Raw genomic sequence first — 16,521 nt, 5'->3', positions numbered from 1 at the left:
CATCAGGATGTTGAAATTACTAGTGGGAAACTGGATTTTCACAGACACGAGATTTTCAGTATTGGGGGTGTGTCAGTTAACCCTTGTGTTGTGTTAGTTTTGTGCTAATGCATTTTTTGTTCCCGGTTTAAAATGATCAGCCAAGTAAGATTGTTTATAAATATCTCATATTGCATATATTATCACAAGATATTGCATTAGATCTTTTTATCAACTTATATTTTTAGTAATTATGACAGGTTTTATACTCCTTTTTTTAACATATACATATTTTTTAAATATATTTTTATTTACAAGATTAATTGAATTGAGCTTTTACCGGGCCAGAGGTGGTTGTGTGAATGTGTGAGTGTGTGTTTGTGTATGTGTGTGTGTGTGTGTGTGTGTGTGTGTGTGTTGTGTGTGCGCATGTCTGAGTACTTTGTATGTGCAAACACACATCCACATATGTGCTCATCTAAAGTATTGGGATGCTCTTGAACACTACATTTCTGTATTTTGTAGTCTAATCCATTCATTTCCAATGGCTGGTCATTTTTGACAGGGAACACAACAAATGTAACAAAGTGAAATTAAACCAAAAAAAAATTTACGAAAATGGTCCATGTATTTTTTGTGTTTTCAGATACCAAATGTGAACAAAGTTAAGGAATTTTATTCCAATTGGATTAAGTAAAAAATAAAAAATAAAAACAAATTGTCTGTGGCACAAAACTAATACAATAAAGCTGATTACACTTCATTTTGTTGCATTAGCACAGAAAAAACTTCCTTTGTTTGTCGGGAAGTAAAAAGGAGAGAAGGAAATACGCAATTGCCCAACACATCTATTTAATTCTGCCTGATTACATTAAAGTATGTGACAGTGGCAAAATTTTTTACTTATATTATGTAGTTCATTACACGTTTTGTGACAGTTCAGAGGTGAAATGTCCACTCTGTGGCACTTAAAGCTAAGTTAAATTTTCTCCCAAACATGAGTTTTTTAAAGGCCAATGCTCTATTGAGTTTTATATCAACAAAACCTACCTATAGTACCTCCCTACCCTAAACCTGTAATTAAAAGCAAATGTGAGATGAGAAATGTGATTTCTGAAGCAACCACATTATTTTGTAATGCATCTATGACACTTTCTGCTCGCGTGTTGACTCACGTGCTTTTCAGGACTCATACCCTGGTCCTCTATATTGCTAGTGCAATGCTCTATCAGTTGAGCTACCATGTAATTTGATGATCTGCCATTTTACTCGTGATTTGTGCGAAAGAAAATAAAAGTCATTGTTGTAGCGCCTGTAGTGTTTATTTTACCAGGAAACTGTTGCGAGACGTACAACCAGCTACGTAAAAGATTATTTAAAAATAAAGGTATAGTAATGTCATTCTATGAGACCAAATTGTAATTATGATTTCCAAGCTCTTAAGTAGAAACTTCCTTGGAGGGCTTAAAGGCAACATAATGCTGCATGTGGTTGTGCCTGTCTGAATCCTGGTGTGTGGTTCACACCTCTGCTATGTGTTTATCATTTGAACCCTATGCCAGGCCACTTGCAACATTGTTTGACAGGGGACTCAATCCTCCTCACCCTGCTAAATGACCCAGGGCTAGTCTGGAGAGCCATGCTTAATTACAGAAGAATCAACTGTTGACAGCAGCTATTCAGGGATCTCACCCTCATGGCTTTGGTGAAAACAACAAGCACAAGGGCTTTTGAACATCAGTTTCCAGTCCTTGATCATTTGCAGATGACACTCACAGTTCCCTTACAAAAATGCAGTTACAATTACTTATGTTTTGCCAGTGCAGGAAAGTGATAGAGACTTTGCCTACATTCATACAGCAATCGAGAGTCACACCAGTTAGTAGTTTGTCAATTTCAAACACTGACTGTGTGAACGTAACCCTTGTGTCCTCACAGCCCACAGTTTGGGCTGTCTGCAGTACAGCTGTAATCACTCCCATCTTATCCTGGCGACCTAAAGGCCATAGCACTGAGCCGCTTCCCTTATAAGTGTGCAGCTGTATCACCAGTGGCTAAACACACGACTGACCCAGCAGTGAACATGCATAGGGCGGGTGGCTCTGAGAGTGTTTTTCCATGACTTATTTATCCTCAGTGCATTTTAAGTGACCCACCCAGGGGTTGAGAAGTTATAGCTACAATACAAAGTCATTGAGTAGTTTATGTTGTATAATTTCTGCTAAACACCATTATAGTCTAGGATTCTTCATAGTGCAAAGCCAGGTTTCTGCAGAAACAGCTCGGACTCAACACAGTGTTTCTATAGTTTCACTACAGTGAAGTCTGATTCTTGAACAAATGATTCTTATAAGCCAGTTCTTTCAATGATTCATCAAAAAGATTGAATTAATCTAACAAATTTTATGAGCTCCCATGCTACAAAAAGACAGTTCTTAGAGAAACACTGTCTGAATGACAAGAGTTAATACAATAAAGGGCGCGAAAGGCCCTTTATTTATTGACACGCGGGCCGCATTGTTCAGAGACAAAAATACACAAATTACATGCATGAAAATGCATCTACATGCATGAACAAGTACTTAGTATGCACCTGTCTTTGTGTATTTATCCATTCTAAGCACACAAACATGCACGCACAATAATAGGGCTAACATGCAGTGGGCTGAAATACCAGCGCTTGTATCAGCAATGTGTGTTTGCACTGTAAATAAGACTTCATAATGCTGCTGGCAAATAGTCACGTCTTATGAAAATGTGTGCTCTCTGCCACAATTTATCTTATCTTGTAAGTAAAGAGAGGCCAGGAATGGAGAAACAAAAATTCTTTATAACAAGACTGGGTCATTCTCATGAATCGTTTTGTGTCATTTGTGCTAGAGGAATATTTTGGTAACACTTTGGAATAAGGTTGTATTTGTTAACAGTAGTTACCTACATTAGTTAACATGAATTTACAATGTTTTACAACACTGATTAATCTTGGTTAATGTTCATTTCAACGTAAACTGTATTAATAAATGTTTTAAATTAAAAGTTGTATATGTTAACGTTAGTTATTACATTATGAACTAACATGAAGTAATAATGAACAATTGTATTGTAAATTAACATTGATAAATATTTAAGCTTAATAAATGCTGTAAAAAATATACTGATCCTTGTAAGTTCATGATACCTAATGCATTAACTAATGTTAATGAGTAGAACCTTATTGTAAAAATTTATACCAACGTAAGCAGTTATAAAAAATACTGTATATATACACTGGTAGCCAAAAGTTTGGAATATTGTACAGATTTTGCTGTTTCGGAAGGAAATTGGTACTTTATTTCACCAAACTGGCATTCAACTGATCACAAAGTATAGTCAGGACATTACTGATGTAAAAACCAGCACCATCACTTTTTGAAAAAAATAATTTTTTTATCAAACCTAGACAGGCCCCATATCCAGCATCCATCACTCCAAGACCTTATCCTTGAGTAATCATGCTAAATTGCTAATTTGGTACTAGAAAATCACTTGCCATTATATCAAACACTGCTGAAAGCTATTTGGTTCATTAAATGAAGCTTAACATTGTCTTTGTGTTTGTTTTTTAGTTGCCACAGTATGCAATAGACTGGCATGTCTTAAGGTCAATATTAGGTCAAAAAGGGCAAAAAAAGGGGGAGTCACGTGACGCCATGCGAATAGATACTATTAGACCGTCGTGAGACAGGTTCGTTTTACCCAACTGATGATGTGTTGTTGCCATAGTAATCCTGCTCAGTACGAAAGGAATCGCAGGTTCAGACATTTGGTGTATGTGCTTGGCTGAGGAGCCACTGGTGCGAAGCTAACATCTGTGGGATTATGACTGAAGGCCTCTAAGTCAGAATCCCCCCTAAACGTAATGATACCGCAGCGCCGTGGGACTCTGATTGGCCCAGGATAGCCTGTCCGCGAGGGCCCGGTGAGGAGAGCCATTCGAGACGGGGCTTGTGCACGACCGGATGAGTGCTGCCCCTCTCCCATCACGCACCACACGTTTGTGGAGAACCTGGTGCTAAATGACTCGTAGACGACCTGAATATATACTAAGGATGGCCGTAAAGTATTTACATGTCCCCAGCAAGCAATGTACTTCATAAAGTCAATTGACTGAGTAAGTTATTTTGTGGTTCTCATGTTGCAACCAAGTGAACCGACTCACTGAACATCCACTTGATCGTCTGAGGAAGCTGAGCGCCTTTTTTATTTCTTTTTGTGCTGGTTTTTTGTGAGCAGCACTCCTTTGGGATAGGGTTGTGGATGAACCTACACATTCTTTGTGTTTATCCCGCCTATTGGCTGGAGTTTGATTTATAGATTATCTTCTGTTGTTTAATTCTGTCCTACAAAGTTTGTATAGAAACACCAGACTTGAGCAATCCGATGGCAAAGTTGTTGCGGGGGCTCTCGTAGGCGTACATGGACTGTTTGAATTTAGAGGGATGGACGCCTACACAGAAAAAAGAAAAGCATGCGTATTAACCCCGCGCTGTCGTGCACGGGGTTAATGCGCATGTTTTTCTTTTTTCTGTTTGTTTGGTTCGGGGGGAAGTTCGGGGTTTGATTGGTGCACTAATGTGGAATGTGGTCTTTATAATTGTATTTTTGACACACAATCTATTTTTCTAATATGTCAAAATGTCAGATGTTAGTATGAGTGGATTGTCTCTCTCCACGTGGAATGTGAATGGGTTTGGGCACCCCATAAAAAGAAGGAAAGTTATTTTCTGTTTGGTTGCCCTCTTTCCCCATTATTGTTCTGTCTTGCCCTGGAACCATTAGCAGCTGCGATAAGAAAGGAAGATGATTTTCCAGTGGTGGTGGCGGGAGGTATGGCACATAAGTTTTTGCTTTACGCAGATGATATCTTATTATTCGTCTCTGACCCCATTAGATCTATGCCTTGCCTTCACAGAATTATTAATTCCTTCAATTGGTCAATTGGTCTAAATCCGAATATTTTGCCCAGTAATGGCTTTTCAGCCGGGCGCCTTCCAGTGGCCCAAACAGGGCATTAAGTATTTGGGCATTTTATTCCCAGCAAATTTGTGTGATTTAGTTAAAGTTAATTTTGACCCCTTAATAAAAAGGTTTTTGAGCGATGTGGGCAGGTGGTCTTCACTACATTTATCTATGATTGGGAAGGTTAATGTTATTATAATGAATTGTATTCCAAAATTCAACTACCGGCTACAATCTCTCCCTGTAGATGTCCCCCTCTCTTATTTCAAGCAATTTGATAGCATAGCAAAGTCCTTCATTTGGAATGGTAAGTGTCACAGATTACATTTCAATAAGTTAAATAGGCCGATTGACAAAGGTGGGCTAGACCTACCCAAGATTTTGTTTTATTATTATGCTTTTGGTCTCAGACATTTGGCTCATTTGTCGCTTCCACCTCATCAGTATATTACTCCCTGTTAATTCAGAGTCTGGGGAACGGAGCTTCAACTTCTCTTAAGAGATTATGGGAGAAAGATTTAAACTTGGTATTGGAGGAGGAAGTGTGGGCTAGGATTCTAAAAAACGTCAAGTCTACATCTAGAGATGCAAGGGTGCGTCTGATACAATTTAAGAATTTACATCGAGTCTATTGGACCCCCTCTAGATTGTATAGGCTTGGTCTTAAACACACACCCACCTGCTGGAGATGCCAATCAGAAGACGGGGACACAACCAATATTTTTTGGGGATGTGTTAAGATCCAAGAATTTTGGTTGAGGGTTTAGAGCTTTATGTGTGACGTATTGGACACTCAATTTTCATTTTGCCCCAGACTCTGTATCTTAGGCGATGGGGTAGTCATTAATATTGGGGATAGTCATTTAAAAAGTTGGGTCCTAGCCGGAGTTATGATCGACAGACAAATCATCCTCAGGGGGTGGAAGTCGGCTGGGGCACCCTCATTTTGGGAGTGGTGTGGGGAGATGGGCGGGGTGGCAGCATTCGAGGAGGTGATTTGTTTGATAGGAAGTGGGGTGGATATTTGGCTTTTTTGGAGGCGGGGAGGGGCAGTGGAGAGGGATTTCTAGTTTAGATGTGTATGTGCATTCTTGTTTTTTTAAAGAATTTTTTTTAAAATGTTTTTAAATTGTTTTTATTTTTATGTTCTAATTGTTGGTGACCACTGTAGTGCGTGTTTCTGTCGGGTGGGGGTAATGTTCGTGGGGAGGGGTTTAATGTCTATAATTGATTACGTATTTTATGTTGTGTTTGTTTGTCTTATGAATGGAATCAATAAAAATTGTTAATAAAAAAAATAAATAAAAAAAATGGCAAAAAAGAAACATCTTTCACTAGAAACTCATCATTCAATCATTGTTTTGAGGAATGAAGGCTATACAATGATTGAAATTGCCCAAAAAAATTAAATAAGATTTCATACAAAGGTGTACACTACAGTCTTCAAAGACAAAGGACAACTGGCTCTAACAAGGACAGAAAGAGACGTGGAAGACAAGATTTACAATTAAACAACAGGATAAGTACATCAGAGACTCTAGTTTGAGAAACAGATGCCTCTCATGTCCTCAGCTGACAGCTTCATTGAATTCTACCCGCTCAACACCAGTTTCATGTACAACAGTAAAGAGAAGACTCAGGGGTGCAGGCCTTATGTGAAGAATTGCAAAGAAAAACCCACTTTTGAAACAGAAAATCAAAATGAAAAGGTTAGAGTGGGCAAAGAAACACAGACATTGGACAACAGATAATTGGAAAAGAGTGTTATGGATCTTAACCCCATTAAGCTTTTGTGGGATCAGCTAGACTGTATGGTGAAAAGACAGCCACATCTATGGCAAGTGCTACAGGAAGCGTGGGGTGAAATGTCACCTGAGTATCTCGACAAACTGACAGCTAGAATGCCAAGGATCTGCAAAGCTGGCATTGCTGCACGTGGAGGGTTTTTTGATGAGGACTCTTTGAAGTAGTTTAAGAAGTTTTTTTTTTCAAATTGTAATAGTAATTTTTCACGTTATTAATGTCCTGACTATACATTGTGATCAGTTGAATGCCACTTTGGTGAATAAAAGTACCAGTTTCTTTCCATAAGAGCAAAATCTGTACATTATTCCAAACTTTTGGCTGCCAATGTATACAAACACAGCAAAAAAAGAAACGTCCCTTTTTCAGGACACTGTATTTTAAAGATAAAAAAATAAATAAAAAAAACTTAACAGATCTTTATTGTAAAGGGTTTAAACCAGTGGTTTTCAAACTTTTTCAGCATGAGGCCCCCCTTGAGTAGGGTGCATCCCTTTGTGCAACCAACCCCCCCCCCCCCCCCCCACATCAATCTCAAACAATTACAATTACAATTTTAATTAAACCAAAAACATATTAAATTATACAATGCTGGAACATCAATTCTGCTGGTTGGTAGCCTTATTTCTCTGATGTTTGATTACACAGAATTTATGATAAATTCTATATTTCATAAAACGGAACAGATTGTCATAAAACTGTTTTGACAAAAATAGTAGTTTTTTAAGCACTGTAGTAAAATGTCAGTGGCTCAGTGGTTTTGTTTGCAACTTGGAACGCATATTTGAATTATTATTATTATTATTTTATTTATATTTTTTGCCATGAAACAAATAAAATATGTCTACTCAAAAGAAATAGCTTTAAAATATATTTTCAAAATAAATTATGCAATGCAGGAACATCAATTTAATAACAACTTCTGTACAAAAGCACACAGCCTGTCTTAGTGGGAAGGGTGAGACTGTCTTTCTTTGCAGAGCTTATCAATTCTGAGTGTTATTGGTGACAGGCAAACTCTCAAGTCATCTTCCACATTAAGCCGTGCAGTGTATTTTGTCTTTATTGTCATCATGGCTGAGAAAGATGTCTCACAAAGATTTGTGGTTGGGAAAGGCAACAATATTCTTATGGCCTGAAGAGCAACCTCCTTGTACTCCGTTTCAACCATGGGCCAAAATTCCGCCGGGGTCTGCTGATTAAATCTCATCCTGAGAGAGCGATCATTGGATAATTCCAAAAGTTCATCCTCAGCCACTGGCCATCACATCACAAGAAAAGGGATCTCGAACCCAGTCATATTTCTCCATGTCAATGTCTCTGATGTAGTGACTGAAATGTTCATTGAGTGAGGTGAGGTGAGTGTTAACAGTGTCGAGCATGAAGTCCACTCCCATAATGTTTGAGTCCAAAAATTCAGATAGATTTGGAAACATGTCAGTGATGCCTGTTTGTAGTTTACGTATCCACAGATCAATATTTCTCCTGAATGCAATAATTTTGTCACTTGCCTCCAATATTGTGGAATAAGATCCCTGAATAGACAGATTAAGTCCATTGAGACTACTAAAAATGTCTGCAAGGTCAGGTTTATGTGCTTTCAAAAAGTCATGGAGCTCATGTCTCAATTCGAACACTTGCTCCAAAACTTTCCCGCGTGAGAGCCACCGCACCTCCAAATGGAACAGTAGCCGATCATGAGATGCCCCCATCTCCGTGCATAGTTTTGCGAAGAGACGTGACTTCATTGGTCTTGACTTAACAAAGTTAAGTTAAAAAGAAACTACTGCTTCCAACACATCATGCAAGTCAGGTGCCATTGGTTTTGATGCAAGTGCTTGACGATGAAGCATACAGTGAGTGGCTACGATCTTTGGATTTACGGCTTGAATTCAGGTGATAACTCTACTCTTGTGCCCAGTCATTGCTGCCGCACCATCAGCGCAAACAGACACACACTTTTCCCAACTCAGATGTTCGTCTACCATGAAAGTGTCCAACATTTTGAAAATGTCCATACCTGTAGCTCTCCCCTTGAGTTCTTTGGAAAATAAAATATCTTCCAAAATTTTACCATCCCATGAATATCAAACATACAACTGCGCTGCACTGCCTATGTCAGTGCATTCATCAAGCTGAAGCGCGAACTGCTCACACGATCGCAATATTTCAGTCAGTTGAGATTTCACATCAAAAGAGAGGTCCTTGATCAGTCTGCCAACTGTATCGTTGGACAGTGGTATGGATTTAATCTTGTTTGCAGCCTCCTCCCCGACCATCACTTTGCACATATCCACTGCTGCTGGAAGTATTAATTCCTCCCCAATCGTGTGCGGCTTTTTACATTTGGCTATTAGCTGGGCTGCAAGATAAGATGCTTGCTGTGCTTTCTTGGGAATTGTCGTGATGTTAGTCAGTCATACCTTTTGCTTTACATATTCTTTCTTTCTCTGGAAAAAAATCCTCAGTTTTATTTGATGAATTGTTGTGAGATGTCAGTTGAGTTTATATGGTTTCAGCGCTTCAACGGATAAAATCTTCAAGCACAGCGTGCACTATGGTCTGCCGTCACTGTATTCCATGAAATCATATTTTATGTACGAGTCATAAATTTTTCTCAATTTAGTTTTTTCATGCTAGGCTCTTCTTTATTACGTTTTTCAGCTGAGAGACTACATCCTCTATCTAAAAACATATCCATTTTAAATAGTCTTAGGTTTTATCAGTGTGTGGTTAGCAGTACTGTACACTGTACAGTATATCAATGGATGTCTGTGTTTGGTGATGTTGCAGCTTAGTGTACTGTGTATAATTGATTTAATTTATTAATATTTCTCATTTTTATGTACATCATAGTTCAAAGGTTGACAATCCTGATTTACATACAGGTAAAATTATTAATGTTCTAGAATTTCGATGCGGCCCCCCTGGCGCCATCTGGTGGCCCCCAGTTTGAGAACTACTGGTTTAAACAATGTTTTCCATGCTTGTTCAACGAACCATAAACAATTAATAAACATGCACCTGTGGAACCGTCGTTAAGACACTAACAGACGGTAGGCAATTAAGGTCAATATTATAAAAACTTAGGACACTAAAGAGACCTTTCTACTGACTCTAAAAAACACCAAAGGAAAGATGCCCATGGTCCCGGCTCATCTGTATGAACGTGCCTTAGGCATGCTACATGAAGGCATGAGTACTGCAGATGTGGCCAGGGCAATAAATTGCAATGTCTGTACTATGAGACACCTAAGACAGTGCTACAGGAAGACAGGAAGGACAGCTGATCATCCTTGCAGTGGCAGACCAAGTGTAACAACACCTGCACAGGCTCGGTACATTCGAATATCACACCTGCGGGACAGGTACAGGATGGCAACAACAACTGCACGAGTTACATCAGGAATGCACAATCCCTCCATCAGTGCTCAGACTGTCCGCAATAGGCTGAGAGAGGCTGGACTGAGGACTTGTAGGCCTGTTGTAAGGCAGGTCCTTACCAGACATCACCGACAATGTCACCTATGGGCACAAACCCACCTTCACTGGACCAGACAGGACTGGCAAAAAGTGCTCTTAACTGACGAGTCACGGTTTTGTCTCACCAGGGGTGATGGTCGCACTCACGTTTATCGTCGAGGGAATGAGCATTACACTGAGGCCTGTACTCTGGAGCGGGATGAATTTGGAGGTGGAGGGTCCTTGGTCTGGGGCAGTGTGTCACAGCATCATCGGACTGAGCTTGTTGTCATTGCAAGCAATCTCAACGCTGTGCGTTTACAGGGAAGACATCCTCCTCCCTCATGTGGTACCCTTCCTGTTGGCTCATCCTGACATGACCTTCCAGCATGATAATGCCACCAGCCATACTGCTCGTTCTGTGTGTGATTTCCTGCAAGACAGGAATGTCAGTGTTCTGCCATGGCCAGCGAAAAGTCCGGATCTCAATTCCATTGAGCACGTCTGGGACCTGTTGGATCGGAGGGTGAGGGCTAGGGCCATTCCCCCCAGAAATGTCCGGGAACTTGCAAGTGCCTTAGTGGAAGAGTGGTGTAACATCTCACAGCAAGAACTGGCAAATCTGGTGCAGTCCATGAGGAGGAGATGCACTGCAGTACTTAATGCAGCTGGTGGCCACACCAAATACTGACTGTTACCCCCCCCCCCCCCCCCCCACCTTTGTTCAGGCACACATTATTCCATTTCTGTTAGTCACATGTCTGTGAAACTTGTTCAGTTTATGTCTTAGTTGTTGAATCTTTTTATGTTCATACAAATATTTACACATGTTGAGTTTGCTAAAAATAAAAGCAGTTGAAAGTAAGAGGACGTTTCTTTTTTTGCTGAGTTTATATATATATTATTTTTTTATTATTATTATTATTATTTTGCAATGCAATTTTGCAGTTTTCCATTCTCTTCAATTTCTGAGCTTCTACGGTACCCCTTGCTTCTTAAATTCATATTTAATTGACCACGTGCTCCTTTCTAGTATTCAGTAGCCTCATTACACTAGCATCACCAGACCTCTTTGCTTTGGCGAACCCACTAGCTTAATGATACCATGAAAATGTACCAGGTCTGTTTCTGAATCTTAAAATGCAGTTCAACTGGGTATTTATTATTACAAGTTTTTTGTTACTTGATATGTGTTTCTCTTTCACTCTTGTTCAGATGAAAACTGGGATGACGACCAACTCTTGGGCTTCGAGCCATGCAATGAAAACCTGGTTACGGGCTGTAACATCATTGATGGGAAGTGTGAATGTGACAGTGTGCGAACATGCAACAACCCATTTGAGTTCGCAAGTCAGGAAGCCTGTCATAAGGCCTTGCAGAAGATTGAAGGTGCGACTCTTACTTCGCTTTCCATTCTCTTTATCTCTCTATCTCTCTCTCTCTCTCTTTGTCTGCTTCCTTATTAAATAGGTATGGGCATTTTGGTCATTTTGTCTACTCGAGTACTCGGACTAATTACTCGAGTACTCGTCGAGTACTTGAGGGGCAATGACATGTTCATAACTTTATATATAATAACATGTCTGACAAACATTTAGAGCTGCTGCCTTGTGTCTTGTTGTTCCAGTGTATTGTCTATTCATCATTATAGGTTGTTATAAAATAATAAAATAAAATGTTATAAAATGTACAAAAGATTGCATAATCAAAATATAATGCATCATATTTTGTCATTATGTGATGCTCGGAAAGAATGTGCACAATGCACGTCTGTGTGTTCTTCCTTCAGGTTACCATAGTAATCTTTGTAAGTGCACACCAGTTTTTTTAGTGACTGTATGAACCGTCTATTTTCAAATCGCATTTGGCTTATCAGGAGACGCAATAACTATCGCGTTTTTAATATGCGTGTTAAGTTGAAGTTCAGTTTTGAAGATGCTGCATTCTGTTCCATTGGCTGCACTCTGTCAAAGTGTTTGAAACACTCGCCTGCTGTATGTGCGTTGCTTCAGCGCGTTGAGTCTACTGCCATACTGCCGGTGTGTGTGTGTGTGTATGCGCGCGTGTGTGTGTGCATGTGTGTGTGCGTGCGTCCAAGTGTTCGCTGTTGTGGGGAAAGCCTCGATGCTTCGTATTGTTGTTGCTGTGAGTCATGAAGCGTTCCATTCAACTCGGAGAGTCGGAATTTCCACCTTTCAACTGGGGAAAGTGCAACGAAATGACACTTTATATCGGACATCTAACTCAGAAACTCATGCGGAAATCTTCATTCACTTCGTCGAGATGCAGGTGTGTTACATCACGCAAATATGACGCCACCCAGGGCAGGGAGGTTTACGGTCAGTGACAAACATTCCCTTTTATTAAATAATGTCCATTAATGAGTCAAAGTTCTTGCATTAAATGATAATTTGCAGAGACAGGTGTTCAAAACACGGTTAATTACATTCTCTTTTGATTATTGTAACAATAGCATTGCAGTGTCGTATATCAGTTTGGTTGCTATGATACGTCTCTGATAATCAATGTACCCCTCAAAATCACAACGTAATCAATCTCAAAATTAAAAATAAGCTTCCTCTTTGACACACTTGTGTTTAGTTGTCAGGTAACTGTCACTGGATTTCGTTTTCATGATTGATCATTGCTGCCATGTCCAAGTACCTGAGTGCTCGAGTACTCGTGCTCATCCCTATTATTAAAATAGACTTGTACATACATGTGCATTCTTTTCTGCAGTATTCACAATTTTATCTTGCTGGTTAATGCATTTTTGATTGGTTTAGTCTTTAAAGTATGCATTTGAACTGCAGATTGTTTGATTTTGTGAGCATAGCCACTCTTTCAATGAGCGATATGTCCCAAGCTTGCTGGAAAAGCCAGCTTAAAAGGTCTTTGCTGGTCTCCAGCAGGACAGATTGGTTTTTGAGGGTTTTTGGACACTTGTCAGCTGGTCAGGCAGGCAGAAGAGCTTTCTGGCCAGCTACACCAGCTTAACACCAGCTTGGCCAGGCTGGGAGACCAGCCTGACCAGCTTAAACCACCTCAGGCTGGTTTAAGCTGTTTCTTCTGCAGTGCATCCAAGTGTTTTCAGCTTAATTTCATGAAACTCTCACACATTTTTAAGGATATCAAGGCTATGATACATTCTTAAGCCATAATTATCAGCAATTTACTCTGCTAATTGGAATAAGCTTCCTTTATTAGTTTTGAGATATTCAGAGCGTAATCAATCCAAGCACTAATTTTCAGCATCAATGAAGGGGTGATTTAACCTCTGAACTAATTTATATGAATGGATATTAATAAAAGATGAGAATGTCAGCCTCAGTCAATGTGTATTGATGTTTAATTGTGGTGCGTTTTTTATTGTATTTTATGCAAATGCACCGTATGTCCCAAGTCCTTGTAACGATTCTTGTGTCCTTGTTCAAACTAAATTATGAACCCCAAACAAAATGTTTTGCAAAAGTTTTACTGTGACCTGTTAGTTTCTTTAAGCCACTGCATAACAACGTGTTTCAAATCCCTGGTGCAATGTTTTTTATTTATTTTTTTATTTGGTTGTTTGTTCTAATTCTTTTTCATTTGAAAAGGGTGGGTTAGTGAAAGAGTATTTTCCTCTTTTTCTTCACCCCGTCTTGCTTATATGACAGGTTTTTCAGAAGCCTGTGATTAAACAAACAAACAAGCTGATTTACTGGAAGCTGATAAGGCTCCTTTTAGAGCTATCAGAATGCAAATGTTGCGTTGAAAAATGTGCTCCCTGATGGATACTTGCTTGAATTCTCTGAGCATGCCTGTGCGTTCAGTCTGAGCTGGTGGCACACTGGCAATTAAACACCAAAACACAGGCTTGTTATCACAACAGTCTTAGCAACGGGGGCTGGCCCTTGTTGTTATATTGCGGCAGGTGTACTTTTTGTCAACTCCAAAGCAGGCGGTGGCTATTTTGAAGATTTTCTCCCTGTGTTTTGTTGTACTAATAGGTGCCTGTCTTGTTGTTTTGACTGCTGGTTTAGAGTTGATGTCTGTTATGCTGTTGTCACTTGTTTATTTTGATGTTGTGTCTAGTTCGGGGGTGTTGTTTTGGCTGTCTATGTGTTGAGTTGTCATAATTTGGCAGAGATGTTTTGTCTAATAGAAACTTAATTTCAGTTAATGTCAGTAACTGTTTTATTTGTTATTTTTATTTTTTCATATATTTTTAAGTTGCCACCACTAATCTGAAGATCTAAAAGTATTAATGCAGTTATGAGTGTAAAAATATATTTTTTTTTCTCAATACTAGCACAAAGCAACATAATAACGTCAATATCTTTTAATAGGGCATGTTGAAACACCTAGTTGGCCAATATCTAGTTTATTCCCGAAGGCCGTGGGCGGCCTTGTGTTTTCAATTGTTTACATTCAGCACATGTGTACTGTATCGCTTTATTAAGTAACCTGGTCAACCAATACACCATTTAAAAGATCTAAGGCTGCAGATTCCTTCCATTGAAGGCATTGATCAATCTAAATGACTTTCAGCTGATGATTTCTTATTTTGTGTAAAGAGTGCACAATAGACAACACAACAACAAAGCAGGAAGTCCTTACCTTGCTTATGTTATGGCAATGTAGATTTTGATCAAGCAATAATGACATCCATCTGTTTTGACTGCAGTAGTCCATTGCACGACATCCATAGTAAATCTTTGCCCCAAAACACGCGAACTTGTATAAAAATCCATAGAACTTCCATTGTTTACATCATGAAATTCGGTAAACATGATGACGTCATCCTTTTTATTCGACAAACTATGCGTATCTAACATGCCCTTCGATAAAACAAACCGTATAAATGCGTTTAGTAGAGTGTCTGGAACAGCAGTATTGCACCTCTGATGTTTTCTGAATAAAACTGGCTTCATAGTTTTAGAAAATAGCGCATGAGAACAGCCATTTCTGATGACGTCTGTTCATTCATAGGCAAATTTGTTCGGTTAAAAAAATCTACCAATAGCACTCTAGAGAGTTGTAATTTATGATATTATCGGCCGATATTAGCCTTTCACCGATATATCGGTATCGGCGTATATTTTACAGATATGCGCAGATAAGAAAACTTTTTTTCAGAACATATAATGTACCAAATACAGTTTGGTACCCCCTTCAACCGAACAATTCCAGTCATTGCATTTATAAAATGTAATATTTAAAAGTCTGGTTTTCCACCGTTGAAAGTTTTCCCTAAACTTGTATAGCAGAATACAGTGTAACACCGCTGACGCTTTTATCTCTTGTCTCGGCAGTATTAATATAGTCAGCATTTGACTGATACTAAACAGTAATACTGATGTTTATGTAGCTATTTATTTTATATGTATTTATTCTTTATTTTAATGGTCAGCATTTGACTGATACTAAACAGTACTGATGTTTATTTAGTTATTTATTGTATTTTTATTTATTATTTATTTTAATGGTCAGCATTTGATTGATACTAAACAGTACTGATGTTTATTTAGCTATTTATTTTATTTTTATTTATTCTTTATTTTAATGGTCAGCGTTTGACTGATACTAAACAGCAATACTGATGTTTATTTAGCTATTTATTTTATTTTTATGTATTCTTTATTTTAATGGTCAGCATTTGACTGATACTAAACAGCAATACTGATGTTTATTTAGCTATTTATTTTATTTTTATGTATTCTTTATTTTAATGGTCAGCATTTGACTGATACTAAATAGTACTGATGTTTATTTAGCTATTTATTTTATTTTTATTTATTCTTTATTTTAATGGTCAACATTTGACTGACACTAAACAGTACTGATGTTTATTTAGCTATTTATTTTATTTTTATTTATTCTTTATTTTAATGGTCAACATTTGACTGACACTAAACAGTACTGATGTTTATTTAGCTATTTATTGTATTTTTATTTATTTAAATGTTCAGCAATTGACTTATACTAAACATACATTACTGATGTTTATTAAGCTATTTATTGTATTTTTATTTATTCTTTATTTTCATAGTATTCATTTCTAGAATTTGTTGACAATGTATAATAATAATGTAAAATATTCTTTAATAAAAATATTTAAGAAAGCAGCCTTCTGAGTACCTTTGCATAGTCATATCGGTGCAAATCGGTGCAAAATCCACATAGAAAAGGTCTGTTTTCATTCCAGCTCAAAAATTTGCTTTATCAGTAATCGGTGAATTTTCCCTCTCTAAAATCGGTATCGGTCTAAAAAAAAAAAACATATCGGTTGGGCTCTAA

General features: G+C 38.3%; 1 protein-coding gene across 1 annotated transcript in view; it reads left to right on the top strand.

Annotated features, from left to right (window-relative positions):
• LOC127411303 (cysteine-rich motor neuron 1 protein-like) overlaps positions 1–16,521 on the top strand; it is a 219,018-nt gene that overhangs the window by 27,342 nt on the left and 175,155 nt on the right. The window contains exon 2 of the mRNA XM_051646782.1: positions 11,458–11,631. Within this exon, the coding sequence (XP_051502742.1) occupies positions 11,458–11,631 (174 nt within the window). The remainder of the gene's footprint in view (positions 1–11,457; positions 11,632–16,521) is intronic.

This window comes from Myxocyprinus asiaticus, chromosome 20 (genome assembly GCF_019703515.2).
Source record: "Myxocyprinus asiaticus isolate MX2 ecotype Aquarium Trade chromosome 20, UBuf_Myxa_2, whole genome shotgun sequence".
NCBI lineage: Eukaryota > Metazoa > Chordata > Actinopteri > Cypriniformes > Catostomidae > Myxocyprinus > Myxocyprinus asiaticus.
This window is presented reverse-complemented; position numbering and strand designations above follow the sequence as displayed.